Source organism: Bos taurus, chromosome 1 (assembly GCF_002263795.3).
Source record: "Bos taurus isolate L1 Dominette 01449 registration number 42190680 breed Hereford chromosome 1, ARS-UCD2.0, whole genome shotgun sequence".
Lineage (NCBI taxonomy): Eukaryota > Metazoa > Chordata > Mammalia > Artiodactyla > Bovidae > Bos > Bos taurus.
Window position 1 is genome coordinate 18661765 of NC_037328.1, and position 14182 is coordinate 18675946.

The window sequence follows — 14182 nt, forward strand, 5'->3', positions numbered from 1 at the left end:
AATCTTTCAAGAAATATTACATAAATATGAGTATACAGAAATAGTATATTATAAAATCATGCAAAATACCATATTATAAGCTGTTTTGTAACCTATTTATGCACGAACATTTCTCATGTCATTAAATATTGTTCATAAGTTGTCTTCTTTAACAAAAGGAAATATTCCATTTTATGCTCTATTATAATGTAATTCTAATTAATCACATGGGTAATGGAGAGAACATGCTTTTGCTATGTCTTCCTGACCCATTCATGATAGTTCTTTTGGAAAATTTGAAGAAGTATTATTGTCATGAGAAAGAAAATGTGCAGGATTGCAAGACTTAATTCAAGCAATAATTCCATATTAATGACTCTCAAAAAATTACTATCAGTTCAGTTCATTCACTCAGTCATGTCCGACTCTTGCTACCCCATTGACTGCAGCACACCAGGCTTCCCTGTCCTTCACCATCACCTAGAGTTTGCTCAAACTCATGTCCATTGAGTCGGTGGGGTGTTGGTTATGGGGCATGTTTTTTGATGAAAAAGCAACAAAACTCTGAAATGGATAGTTGTATATCCTCACTTCAAGTAAAGCACTGGATAAGTGGCACTGACTCGAGATTCCTACTTTAATGTTGCTTTTAGATAAATAGTGAGTCCATGCAGGTGAGGCCCTAGGAAGTTATTTGCTTCCACTCAGTTCAGTTCCCTTGATCAGTCATGTCTGACTCTTTGCAATCCCATGGACTGCAGCACGCCAGGCCTCCCTGTCAATCACCAAGTCCCAGAGTTATTCAAACTTGTGTCCATTGAGTCAGTGATGCCATCCAACCATCTCATCCTCTGTTGTACCCTTCTCCTCCTGCCTTCAATCTTTCCCAGCATCAGGGTCTTTTCCAGTGACTCAGTTCTTCGCATCGGGTGGCCAAAGTATTGGAGTTTCAGCGTCAGCATCAGTCCTTCCAATGAACACCCAGGACTGATTTCCTTTATGATGGACTAGTTGGATCTCCTTGCAGTCCAAGGGACTCTCAAGAGTCTTCTCCAACACCACAGTTCAAAAGCATCAATTCTTCAGCACTCAGCTTTCTTTATAGTCCAACACACACATCCATGAATAACTATTGGAAAAACCATAGCTTTGACTAGACGGACCTTTGTTGGCAAAGTAATGTCTCTGCTTTTTAATATGCTGTCTAGGTTGGTCATAATTTTTCTTCCAAGTAGAAAGTGTCTTTTAATTTCATGGCTGCAATCACCATCTGCAGTGATTTTGGAGCCCAGAAAAATAAAGTCTCTCACTGTTTCCATTGTTTCCCCATCTATTTGGCATGAAGTGATGGGACTGGATGCCATAATCTTCATTTTCTGAATGTTGAGTTTTAAGCCAACTTTTTCACTCTCCTCTTCCACTTTCATCAAGAGGCTCTTTAGTTCTTCTTTGCTTTCTGTCATAAGGGTGGTGTCATCTGCATATCTGAGGTTATTGATATTTCTCCCAGCAATCTTGATTCCAGCTTGTGTCATCCAGCCCAGCATTTCTCATGATGTACTCTGCATAGAAGTTAAATAAGCAGGGTGACAATAAACAGCTTTGACGTACTTCTTTCCCAATTTGGAACCAGTCTGTTGTCCCATGTCCAGTTCTAACTGTTGCTTTTTGACCTGCATACAGATTTCTCAGGAACCAGGTGAGGTGATCTGGTATTCCCATCTCTTTAAGAATTTTCCACAGTTGCTTCCACTACTCAATTTGATAGTCATCCTGAGGAGCTGTTTTATAGACTCAGGAACTTAGTACAGCTTAGGCTAAGGAGATTGGCTCCTTGACCTTGTGACCACAGTTGACGGACCTAAATGCCCTGGATGATTGGGCTTTGACTGTACAGGAGCTTGTGTTACAGATTACCAAGTATCACTATATGACTGTCAACACAGGTGTTCTTTCCTCTGTGATGTGTGAACCTTAGCTAACTGTCCCCTCAAAGAGACAATGTTGGGGTTAAGGTGAAGCCTTTAGAAAGATGAAAGTAATCAAGATCTTCTTTGCCAAAAATATTTTCAATGCATTTGAATAAAATATGTTGAGTGATAGCATAAAGCTGACTCCAGTTGCATGCAAGAGCATATTGGAAAGGGAACATTTATCTTCATTATTTTTTCTAACAGTTGCTAATATAAACACATTATTTTGATTACTCATAGATTAGAAGTTTGTGCATTGGCAATGATAATGTGTCTTGTCTTTGGATAAATAAGAATAGTTTTTACTTTAAATGCTTATATGGTAGAGACAGACACAGAAATAGAGAATTGCAATATATTGTGATAAATACAATGTCTTGTAGGAGAACCTCTACTCAATTTGGGCACATCAGAGAAAGCTTTCTAGAAAGTGGCCTGAGCTGTATAGATGACGGCCAATTCCTCATAACCATATACTATCTATTTACAAGTTCTTACCTCCAGCCAGATTTTACTCTCTAGTTCACTGACCTCATTTCTAATGGATCACAGTCACAGAGAGGGACAGAGAACTAGATTTTTTTTTAGTGTGTGTTAAGCAAGTAGTACACCCCACTGCCTTCAATACAATGTTTTTCATGAGGTCAGGCACTTGGCTCTCTTCAGAAATGAGTCAGGTAATCTCTGCAAAGACTTTAATCTTTGGACCAGCACTTATTAACTAGTCTCCCTAGTGCTCTAGTAATTGAAAGAAAGTTACAGCCTTAATGCGAATTTGTCTAGGTTGGTGCATGCTAACAAAAGAAACCTTAGTGTGTTTAAAATGATGTGTTTCATATAGAGGAAAGTAATTTAAGAGTCAATTTATTAAAAGGGCACTGTAGCCTCTGAAGATTATTTACACAGTTAGGGTACAAAATGCAATTCCCCACAGGTTCTAGTAAATTATATGAGGCAGATTTCATCAGCTTTCCTGTTTTTAATGAAATATTTTCATTCCCCACCATTGATAGCTGCATAAGTAAAAAGAATTTTGAATAACATTTTCATGTCTCTGATCAAAGTATGAAAGAAAACATTTTAGACTGATGCAAGAATAAATGTTAAAGAAATATTGAGCAGTGATTTTTAGAATATTTCCTAGGAAACCACACTACCCTGTTATTAACCCAATAAATGAATGATGCAGTTGATGTGCTCTGCTAAGGCATTAAAATCAAGAAGTCATCAGGTCTATAAAGCTCTAAAAATTTAGGAAATGCTAACATTTTAAAAATAGAATTAGCTGTATGTATCCCCATGAGGAACTGATGTTAATTTTTAAATCCCATAGTAGTCTTGTACTAGATACCTTCAGTTCAAATATCAAAAACATCTAATTGACCCTCTCATTCTGAAACCCAAAATAAGAAATAGAATTACTTCAATGTTCTCCCATTTCAGAGGTATTTTAAAAATGTTGGGAGGTGAGTGGTAAATATTTTTTTTAATTAACGTTTCACATACATCAGTTCAGTTCAGTTCAGTCGCTCAGTCGTGTCCGATTCTTTGCGACCCCATGAATCCCAGCACGCCAGGCCTCCCTGTCCATCACCAACTCCTGGAGTTCACTCAGACTCACGTCCATCGAGTCAGTGATGCCATCCAGCCATCTCATCCTCTGTCATCCCCTTCTCCTCCTGCCCCCAATCCCTCCCAGCATCAGAGTCTTTTCCAATGAGTCACCTCTTCGCATGAGGTGGCCAAAGTACTGGAGTTTCAGCTTTAGCATCATTCCTTCCAAAGAAATCCCAGGGCTGATCTCCTTCAGAATGGACTGGCTGGATCTCCTTGCAGTCCAAGGGACTCTCAAGAGTCTTCTCCAACACCACAGTTCAAAAGCATCAATTCTTTGGTGCTCAGCCTTCTTCACAGTCCAACTCTCACATCCATACATGACCACAGCAAAAACCATAGCCTTGACTAGACGGACCTTTGTTGTCAAAGTGATGTCTCTGCTTTTGAATATGTTAACTAGGTTGGACATAACTTTCCTTCTAAGGAGTAAGCATCTTTTAATTTTATGGCTGCAGTCCCCATCTGCAGTGATTTTGGAGCCCAAAAAATTTAATTTCCTGTGTAAGCACTAGAGCAAATTCGGATTCACAATTTAGCACTAAAAATAGGTTCATAGAAAATTGAAAATAGAATCTGTGTTTCCTATTAGTTTAAGAAATTGGTAGACAAATAATGCTCCTGTTGTTGTACATATTTTCTGTCACTATCCCCAAATTTTCAACTATGAAGGCAAAGCCTTAACACAAAAAAACAGCAAAGATTAGATATAGGGATTAGTAGAAAAAGTATAACTGCTACCTCAAATTTAAATGATTTTTTAATTTGCTAACTTTATACAAAAAATAAATGTTTTCTGTTATTTTAAAATTTTAATTTACAAGTTCAACATGCAAGAAAATTTTAATTTTATTCTTAGCTATGTTCCTTGGGTGGAATGGTTGAGGCAGTGGGCTAGTTGGATAGGAGGGGCTATGGGCAAAATGGTAAAAAAAATTTTATTTTACTTGGTTTAACTGACCAAGCTAAAAAGCTAATAATTTGCCTGAGTTGAAATTTGTAGCTCTGATTTTTTTTCCTGTTTTAGAATGAGAAATACATTAATTAAAAATAAGCAAAGAGAAAATAATAGCAAACTATAATAATTTATAACTTCCTAAGATTAATCTGTAATAGGCATATCATCTCACAAAGATGTAGAAAACACAGTGGTAGGTAATTATATCTGCTATGGGCAAGGGCATGAAAACAAGTATACCCAAGAGCTGGATCAGCACTTCCCAAACCTGATGATACATTAAAATCACCCAGTCATGTTCCCAGACATTCAGGTTCAGGGTGGTCTAGGTCATCGGTTCCCAGTGCTTCATTTTAAAATCAAATTAGTAGCTGAATCACTTTTCTTTACATCAGAAATTAACAGAATTTTATAAATCAACTATACCTCCATCAAGTAAATTTTAAGAAAGACAAATATTATACGATATCACTTATATGTGAAAACTAAAAAGATGATACACATGATCATATTTACAAAACAGAAAGAGATTCACAAACTCTGAAAACAAACGTATGGTTACCAAAGGGGAAAGGCTGAGGGGAGGGATAAAGTAGGAGTTTGGGATTAACATATACACACTATTATATGTAAAATAGATAATCAACAAGGATGTACTGTATAACGCAGGGAACTCTATTCAATATTCTGTAATAACCTACATGGCAAAAGAATCTGAAAAAGAATGAGTGTATGTATAAAACTGAATCACTTTGTTGTATATCTGAAACTAACACAGCATTGCAAATCAACTAATCAACTATCCCTCAATATAAAATAAAAATTAAATTAAAAAATACGATAAAAAAGAATTAGCAGCATCTGTAACAACCACCTGGATGCATGTATAGAAATTTACATTCTGGAGCCCCACCTCAGACCCACCCATCTGAAAGTCTAGAACAGAGACCGACAATTTGTATTTGAATAAGCCCTTAAGGTGATTCTGATGCTCTGTATAGTTTGAGAGTCACTATCAAAGTGTGGTTGTCCTTAACCTTCTTCTATGTGTCATGAACATTTCTGGCAGTCTGGTGGAACTTACCAACCTCTTCTTAGGTAGGTTTTTTTAAGTTGCAAAAGAGTAAAATACACATAATTTTGAAGGAAATTCATTTCATTGAAAAAGCTATCAAAGTGTTAAAAATATAGTATGATATTATATATTTCTTTTTTAAGAGAGTAAATAAGATATATTGGTGATTCTAATGATTGCTGTGCTATCAAAGATGAGCGTAAGTGATATTTTTAGAAGAATGCACTAAGATCTGAAGATATGTGTAATTTGTCTTGGTGACAAAATTATAGGTGCTGCTAATAATATTGTGGTTAGTCACCTACATTTGCAGCAGAAATAAAGACTGTGTTTCAATTACAAGTTAGTAAAAATAAAGATGTCATTATTTCTCCTCCAACTATAAACTGGCTACATGTTATCATGAATTGCTAGGGGCTCCATAGAACTCAGGCTGGAATTTTGGCTAGAGGAAGAGCCAGAGGTCTTGGTTCTTTCAAGAATGCTGGATGATTCTCCTACTACAGGAAAGTAGAACTGTCATATCAAAAGAACCCAAGAAACCTTGTATATGTGTTTCAGTAGAAAACATAGAAATTATACAAAACATCTCTGAAGTTTGGCAGTTTGATTTCATCTGGTATTAAAAACAAAGTTAAAAATAATTATACATTTTTTCTCCTACTAAGAACATGTGTGCTAAGTCGTATCTGACTCTTTGCGACCCTTGTAGTCTATAGCCTGCCAGGCTCCTCTGTCCATGGAATTCTCCAGGCAAATATTCTGTTGTGGGTTGCCATGTCCTCCTCCAGGGATCTTGCCGAAACAGGGATCAAACCCTCCTCTCTTACTTCTCACGCATTGACAGCTGTGTTCTTTACCACCAGCACCACCCCAGAAGCCCCGACATGCAGGTTTAGCTTCCCTGTGTGCAGGTCAACTCTGGCTTAATCCAGGGGATTCCTCAGCTTTTCATTCTGACACTAACTTCTTTTAACTTCTCTGGAAAACTTTTCGCTCAGTAGATCAAATTAGAGTTTAAAAAGACCACTGTAAGTAGGACATCATTAAAATGGTATTTTTTTTTTAGAAAAAAGAAAAAAAATCAAGGCTAAGATTTCAACACAGGTTGGTATTATTGCTTGCTTGGGAAAAATTCATTCCTGATGTACCCTAGTAAGTATTTGAAAGCATATTATCGGAAAATAAAGGATTCTTTTATAAGAAATCACTTATTTTTATTAATTCAATGTAGGGAGCAAACTCTTTGTTGTCTTTAACTTTTATTTTGACTTAAACTTGAATGAGTATTTTGCAACCCAGAGAAATTTATGAGGCAAGGAAATTGCTGAGAATATAATTATACACATAAAGAGATAAAATTTCTTCTGGTCAATTGTGAATCATCTACCAATAAATTTTCTGCAACTCAGTTGTCTAGTCTACAAAAGCCTGTTGCAGAGTTGGGGGGTTTTCATTTGGTTTTTGTTGCTGTTTCTGCTTTTTTAATTGAAGGCTTTTTTCTTCACTTAAAGATGGTTGCATAAAAATAACAAATATTATAGTTTTCCCCAAACCAAAATATCTTTCACCATTCCCTTAAATACTGTTGTTGCAGAGAGAGAGGAAGGTGTCTATATTCTAAAATAGAAACAGATAAAGGCAGGAGAAAACTGTCATTCCTTGAATGAATAACAAGCATTTTCTTATTCATTCTGTTGTTGTTATTCAGTCAGCCGTAAGTCGTGTCCAACTCTTTTGCGAGGCCACTGACTGTAGCCCACCAAGGCGCCTCTGTCTATGGGATTTCTCAGGCAAAAATACTGGCCTGGGTGGCCATTTCCTTCTCCAGAGATCTTCTCTACCCAGGGATGGAACCTGCATTTCCCGCTTTGGCAGACGGGTTCTTTACCACTTAGCCAAAAGGGAATCTCCTTGTTCATTTAGCCTCCCTCCTAAAAATTATTTCCAACTGATCAAACTGTAAACAACATGGTATATTTTTTGAGATCAAGGACAATTTTGGATTAAATTGATGAAATCAAGTGGGATACTATACTTTTTTCTCCTTTCCTTTAATTATACCTTCCTCTTTTTCTTTCTTTCTTCCTTATTTTTTTTTGCTTTCGTCTTCACTTCCTTATTCCCCTCAACTTTTCATCTCTATTTCCTTCCATTCTCTCTTCTTTTCTTTACACTCTTATCTTTTCAAAAGAAACTGCATTGACTTATAACAGAGTATATGTGGTAAAGTTAATACACTAGAAAAGTAAATAAGGTCTAAGAAAGAAGGAACCAAATAGATACAATATACAGAGTCACCACAATTACTAATACATGTGTTTTAGATTTCCTGGAAATCCATGCCAAAAAGAAAACATTAAAAACTGCATAATTTTAATTATGAGATAAGTTGAATAATACCAGTTCCATCCATAGGAAGACAGATTTCTTCTGAACCCTCAATTCTAAAGGAAATTTTGCATGTATGACCTTAAAATGTAGTAAGGCATTAAAAAGCATGCACTAAGAAAAATTTATAGTAAACATGGAGCTGTATATCATATACCTCTTGTTCAAAGATAAATAAATGGCAATGACTGAGAAAACAATGTTACAATTGAATCAAGAATATAGTACAAGGGATTAAGATCATTGTATCCAAGATGCTGTCCACAGAGATCCCCTCTCCCATGATCGAAGTATCACTTCTCTCAGCCATGTTTTTGGTTTTTAGTAGGAAATACCAGGAGTTTGTCTCTTTGCAAATACCATTAATATGGTAGAGAGTGGCTACCAGACTGACCCTATCAATTTCTCTCTGCTTCTTAATACAGTAGCTTGTACAAAGGGGTAAATTGATCAGGGGAAGAAAATTTTTTTTTCCTTTTGTGTGTCATGAAATTTCGAGTTGGGATCAGAAAATCTAAAATTAATAAAGCTTACTTGTTTTCTAAGAGCTAACATATGGCTGGGTAAGTGCTAGGTGAGTTGTTATAAATGTGTTAAATGAATAAGCTATTTTAGTTACAATGTGTCCAATTCAGTCATGATGCTTATGGAATTGCCAACCTGTCCCCACTCTCCTAGTGGGATGGTTTGCCATCCATTGCCTCAAATTCCTTTCATTCACCCTTCCCCTGCCTATTAAAATGCTCTCTCCTACCTTCTGTCCTGCCAAATCGATCCCCCTCTTTCCCTCCCATTGAAAGGGAAGGCCCATTCTTCTCCTAAACCATTTTCAAACTAATCCCATCTGGTTCCATTCATTACTTAAACCTTTTGGGGTGTGAAATGAGCTACAGTGCCTGACTGCAGCATTTGCAACATTTGTTATTATTCTTTGCAGCTTTAGTGAGTCCAAAGCTTAAAACATCCCTACCTAAGCTCCAGCTTCAGGGAGGAATTCTTATCACAGCATACACAGTCTAAGGAGGGAGACAAAAGAGAGGAAACCTCCAAGAGACCTGAGAAGAGAGGCAGAAGATTTAATACCGTGCAAGACGCCTTGGGATAGGCTTCTTTTTCTCTCTAGAATTCCTCTCTGAGTGTATTTTTATACTCCATATATGACCTCAAAAATAATGATGGTGGGTTGCATTTATATGCTTCTTTACTCACAGAGAATAAGGTTCCCCTGAAGCCAGGGGAGCCCTTTGAGGGTGCACAACGTATAAAAATGGTAATAAAGTCTTCGAAATAGGCAGTCAGGAGGCATTACCATGTCATCAAGGTGATGCTATGTAGATGCATTTTTATGTGGCACCAAACTGCAGATTTCAAACAGTTATGCAAATATGCACAGAGTTATCTAAATCTGCAGAGCTGGGACCTTTTCAGAATTAAAAAAAAAATGCAAACTCCAGTTGTAATCTTGACAGAATGCCTCTCTAAATGTGAACAACTAGTTTTCTTGCAAAGAGGAAACTGAGTCAGGGAGTGCCTCAGTTACATGCTTTAATTAAAGAACTTAATATAATATATTCTCAACAGTTCAACTGCTCAGTTCTGAGATTTTGTTTCTATGAACTAAATAGTGACTTAACATATGGTTGCCAACGTTTTATTTTGCCAAGGATATTTTAAATGTATCCTTATCATCTCCATCATTTTCTAAAATAAGAAATAGTTTATCATAAACTTCCTCTGCTGCTTATATTTTGTTTATTGTGAATACCAGTTGGAAGACATCATGTTTGGTTTGAAAAAGGTGAGTTCAGCTTGGCAGGGTTAGAAATGCAGATACTCTCTCTCATATTAAATTCTAACTTTTAATATCCAGCACTGATGCCTGGAAATGTTTGTATGAACCCATGGGCTCTATACACCACCCTTAGGTTGCTGATATCAATATTTACAATAAAAATGAATTATGTGAGTACTTTAGAAGTTTTTTCCAAAAGAATGTTTTACCCAGTTGTTCTGAGTAACCCAAAACAATATACATGCACCATTAACTGCAGTTTTTTTCTCATATAAAGTTTGAGTTTACAAATTTAGAACGCAAGCTTAGAATACAAGCTTGACGTGTGTCATTTTGTCCACATACATACATAATCTATTTTTCTCAGCCAGCTAGTGAAAACGTAACTATGGAACAGTACTTGAGAATCCCAGGTAGAACATTCAGCATTTACTAAATATTCTTCATCCTTAAAGCTTTGCCTCTAGTCTCCTTTCTTCTAGAACAGGCTTGTGTTAAAAATGTAACTGAAAATCCCACCACAGTGCAGTGCCAGTGGTAGATGTGTGATAAACAGCTATTAGATTAAAAACTGATTTATAAATATTTTTCAATATTTTTTTCAATTTCATTTTGCTTAGACTTTGCTTTGAATTTCCACAGAAATTAATACATCCCCTCAGGATCTATCTTTAAAAGACAACTAAGCAATAGACTAAAAGCAGCCAGAGACAAAGGAAGCCTTAACTCCACAACCTCAATGTGTATTTTTAATGACTAACTCTTCTAAATGTTCCCCCATGTAGTCACTGTAAAATGACAAAACTAAACCAATTTAATAACAAGTTGATGTCTTTTATTCAAGGAGAAGGACTTCCCCCAGTGATTCAGTGATAAAGAATCCACTTGCAATGCAAGAGACGCAGGAGATGCGGGTTTGATCCCTGGGTCAGGAAGATCCTCTGGAGAAGGAAATGACCACCCACGTCAGTATTCTTGCCTGGAGAATCCCATGAACAGAGGAGCCTGGCAGGCTAGTCCATGGGGTTTCAAAGAGTCAGACATGACTGAGCACACACGTACACATGCATTCAAGAAAAAATAGCCCATAGATAGGAGGGGACAATGTCTCACAAGTGGTGGAGCACTATTACTGAGGGATTTGGGGCAAGAATGAGTTTTATAGAATGTTAGAAGAGGCAAGGGAGAAACAGAGTACCACTGGCTAAAAGGCCAAGGATTTCCTTATAGGCTGACAGGCTGCCAGGTCCTATTTTCTAGGGTAAGGTGAGCCAGCTAAGGCAGAAAATGAAGAACTAAAGAGCCTCTTGGTGAAAGTGAAAGAGGAGTGTGAAAACGGTGGCTTAAAGCTCAACATTCAGAAAACTAAGATCATGGCATCTGGTCCTGTCACTTCATGGCAAATAGATGGGAAAACAGTGGAAACAGTAGCTGACTTTATTTTGGGGGGCTCCAAAATCACTGCAGATGGTGATTGCAGCCATGAAATTAAAAGACGCTTCCTCCTTGGGAGGAAAGTTATGACCAACCTAGACAGCATATTAAAAAGCAGAGACATTACTTTGCCAACAAATGTCCATCTAGTCAAGGCTATGGTTTTTCCAGTGGTCATGTATGGATGTGAGAGTTGGACTATATAGAAAGCTGAGCACCAAAGAATTGATGCTTTTGAACTGTGGTGTTGGAGGAGACTCTTGAGAGTCCCTTAGAATGCAAGGAGATCCAACCAGTTCATTCTAAAGGATATCAGTCCTGAGTGTTCATTGGTAGGACTGATGTTGAAGCTGAAACTCCAATACTTTGGCCACCTGATGTGAAGAGCTAACTCATTTGAAAAGACCCTGATGCTGGGAAAGATTGAAGGCAGGAGGAGAAGGGGACGACAGAGGATGAGATGGTTGGATGGCATCACTGACTTAATGGACATAAGTTTGGTTAAACTCCGGGAGTTGGTGATGGACAAGGAGGCCTGGTGTGCTGCAGTCCATGGGGTCGCAAAGAGTCGGACACGACTGAGAAACTGAGTGGAGCCAGCTAACCCTGAGTTGGAGGATTATGACTGGTGTTACATTTTCTTGACAGTGAAGCACTTCCTGTAAGTGCAGGTTGACTTAGATTTAGATTTGTGACATGGACCAGGCCCCTGGGTGATATTCATTTTGTGGATCCTGATTTATGAGTTAATTTATCAGTGCCTTAAACAGATTGCTTAGGTCCATCCATTTTGTCACAGTTGGCAAAATTTTATTCTTTTGTATCCATTCACCTGTTCATGGGCACATAGGTTGCTTCCATATTTTGGTTATTGTAGATAATACTCCTGTTAACACTGAGGTGCGTTTATCTTCTTAAGTGAATGTTTTCCTTTTCTTTGGATATCTTTATTCCTGTTTTCTTTTCTGAGCTATAACAACTATATTTTATATAAGTCTTTAAAAAAATAATTATTCTTCCTGCATGGAATGAATATATTAAACTTTAGCAATAATAGTACTAAGACTCATTTTCCCTTCAGTAAATCCATTTTAGATTTTATTAAAGGACTGGTCATTGATTTGTGTGCTTCAGTTACTTTCATCTGTTTATAAAATGAAAGTGCAAGTGCTAAATTCTGGGACATTACATAGGAGTTTCATTGTTCCAGCTTTCTGTTCAGTGGATGAAAGCTACTAGACACTTTCAGTCTTAAAGGTATTGTCTGACCTGAAAGAGAGAGGAAACACCCTCTCCTTAGTTCTTTTCCTCTTACTGATCATAACAGCCATGAGTCTTCCTTGGAATCTCCTCTGTGTACAGAGTTAGGAAATGTTCAACATTGACTATCGTCCGGGGAAGACACTGGACCGTCTTTTGAAGAGGCAGTGGGCGGGTCCATAATGATATTCCAAAAGATAGGAAGCACATCATCTCCCTGCCAGCCAGGAGGAGAGAGCAGGCACCAGGAAGTCTCTAGCCTAAAGGCATAGTTTATATGAAGATTGAAATCTAGAATAAATAAAAGGCAGGAAAAATATTAAAAACTTAGAAGCTAAAAGTTTCCAGCCTAAGCCTAGGGAAGAGTGGATAATTAAAAGACATCATCCATGAAGGCTCACAGTTGACAGAATGGCTATAATAGGCTTTCAAGGACAAGAAAGGCCAGTAACTTAATGTCTTTTGTCACATAAAGGTGTGTAACCCATTCTGGCTCCCTGGTTGATACTCAGAAGACCAGGCTACATACTCCATCTTTTAGAACAATCACATAGCTTCTGACTTTAAATTAAGATAGTTATTAATAGGCTTTGCATTGAATAAAATATCAAGAACAGAGCGACTAAAGTAAACACTGAAGATCTCCTTTTTCTGCATTCTTAGACAATGTGCACGTTCTTAAAAAGTGAATTACACTCAAAAGGAAAAAATGTTTAATAAATTATGGTGCAGCAAGTCTGTGAAGTTGTCATTATAATTGACCATTATGGAACTTTCTGGACAACATAGAAAAACTCAAATGACAAACTCAGACACTCAAGTGATGTATGCACTGATCTTAACTCAGTTAAATAATATATATGAGCAGGCAAATAAGAACCAGAAGTATTATGCAAACATTAAAATGACATTTATGTCATTGTGAGTAATTCTTCTACAGATCTATAACTTCTTTTAAACATTAAAACACTTGAAGTTGAGTATTAAAATGTTAATCTGTCAGGAATTTCATAGTTTACTTCAATATCCACAGCATTAAATAACTAGTAATTTAATTTATGTTTTTGTTTGTTTGTTTGTATTTTTATTTTGTTCATGGGTTTTTCCCTAGGACTGGAAACTCATCCGTGCCAACCTTTTCTACTGGAGGTGGACCATATGTAAATTTAAACACAGCACCTAATGGCAGCTTAATACTAACGCCAAGGTAGGTTACAAAATGTGTTCTTTGATGAGATGTACATGGACCAAATAATAGATTTCAAAGCCATTCAGATTTTGAAGCCATCGCATACTGGCCATATAATTTTGAAAGGTATTTAACTCTTTGTTATTCAGATAATTTCAAGCAGTATCTAATCCATCCTATTGGATAACATTACCTAATCCATATACATGGTAAGATGGTCAAATGAAGTATTGTAGTGTAACTAAATAGCACCCAGAGATTCAAAAAGTTTTACTTCAATATCTTTTTTATCCCTATTCTTGGATTTAAAAAAAGTAATGGAACAACCCAGAGGGATGGTTTGGGGAGGGAGGAGGCAGGAGGGTTCAGGATGGGGAACACATGTATACCTGTGGCGGATTCATTTCGATATTTGGCAAAACCAATACAATATTGTAAAGTTTAAAAATAAAACAAAATAAAAAAAAGTAAATCCCATAGAAGGCTTCCCTGGTGCTCAGACGGTAAAGCGTCTGCC

At 37.0% G+C, this 14182-nt stretch overlaps 1 protein-coding gene across 1 annotated transcript in view; it reads left to right on the forward strand.

Moving 5' to 3' along the window:
* The window catches only part of TMPRSS15 (transmembrane serine protease 15), a 142999-nt gene that overhangs the window by 93788 nt on the left and 35029 nt on the right, over positions 1-14182 (forward strand). Inside the window, 1 exon segment of the mRNA NM_174439.2 lies at positions 13588-13683. Coding sequence (NP_776864.1) covers positions 13588-13683 — 96 coding nt within the window.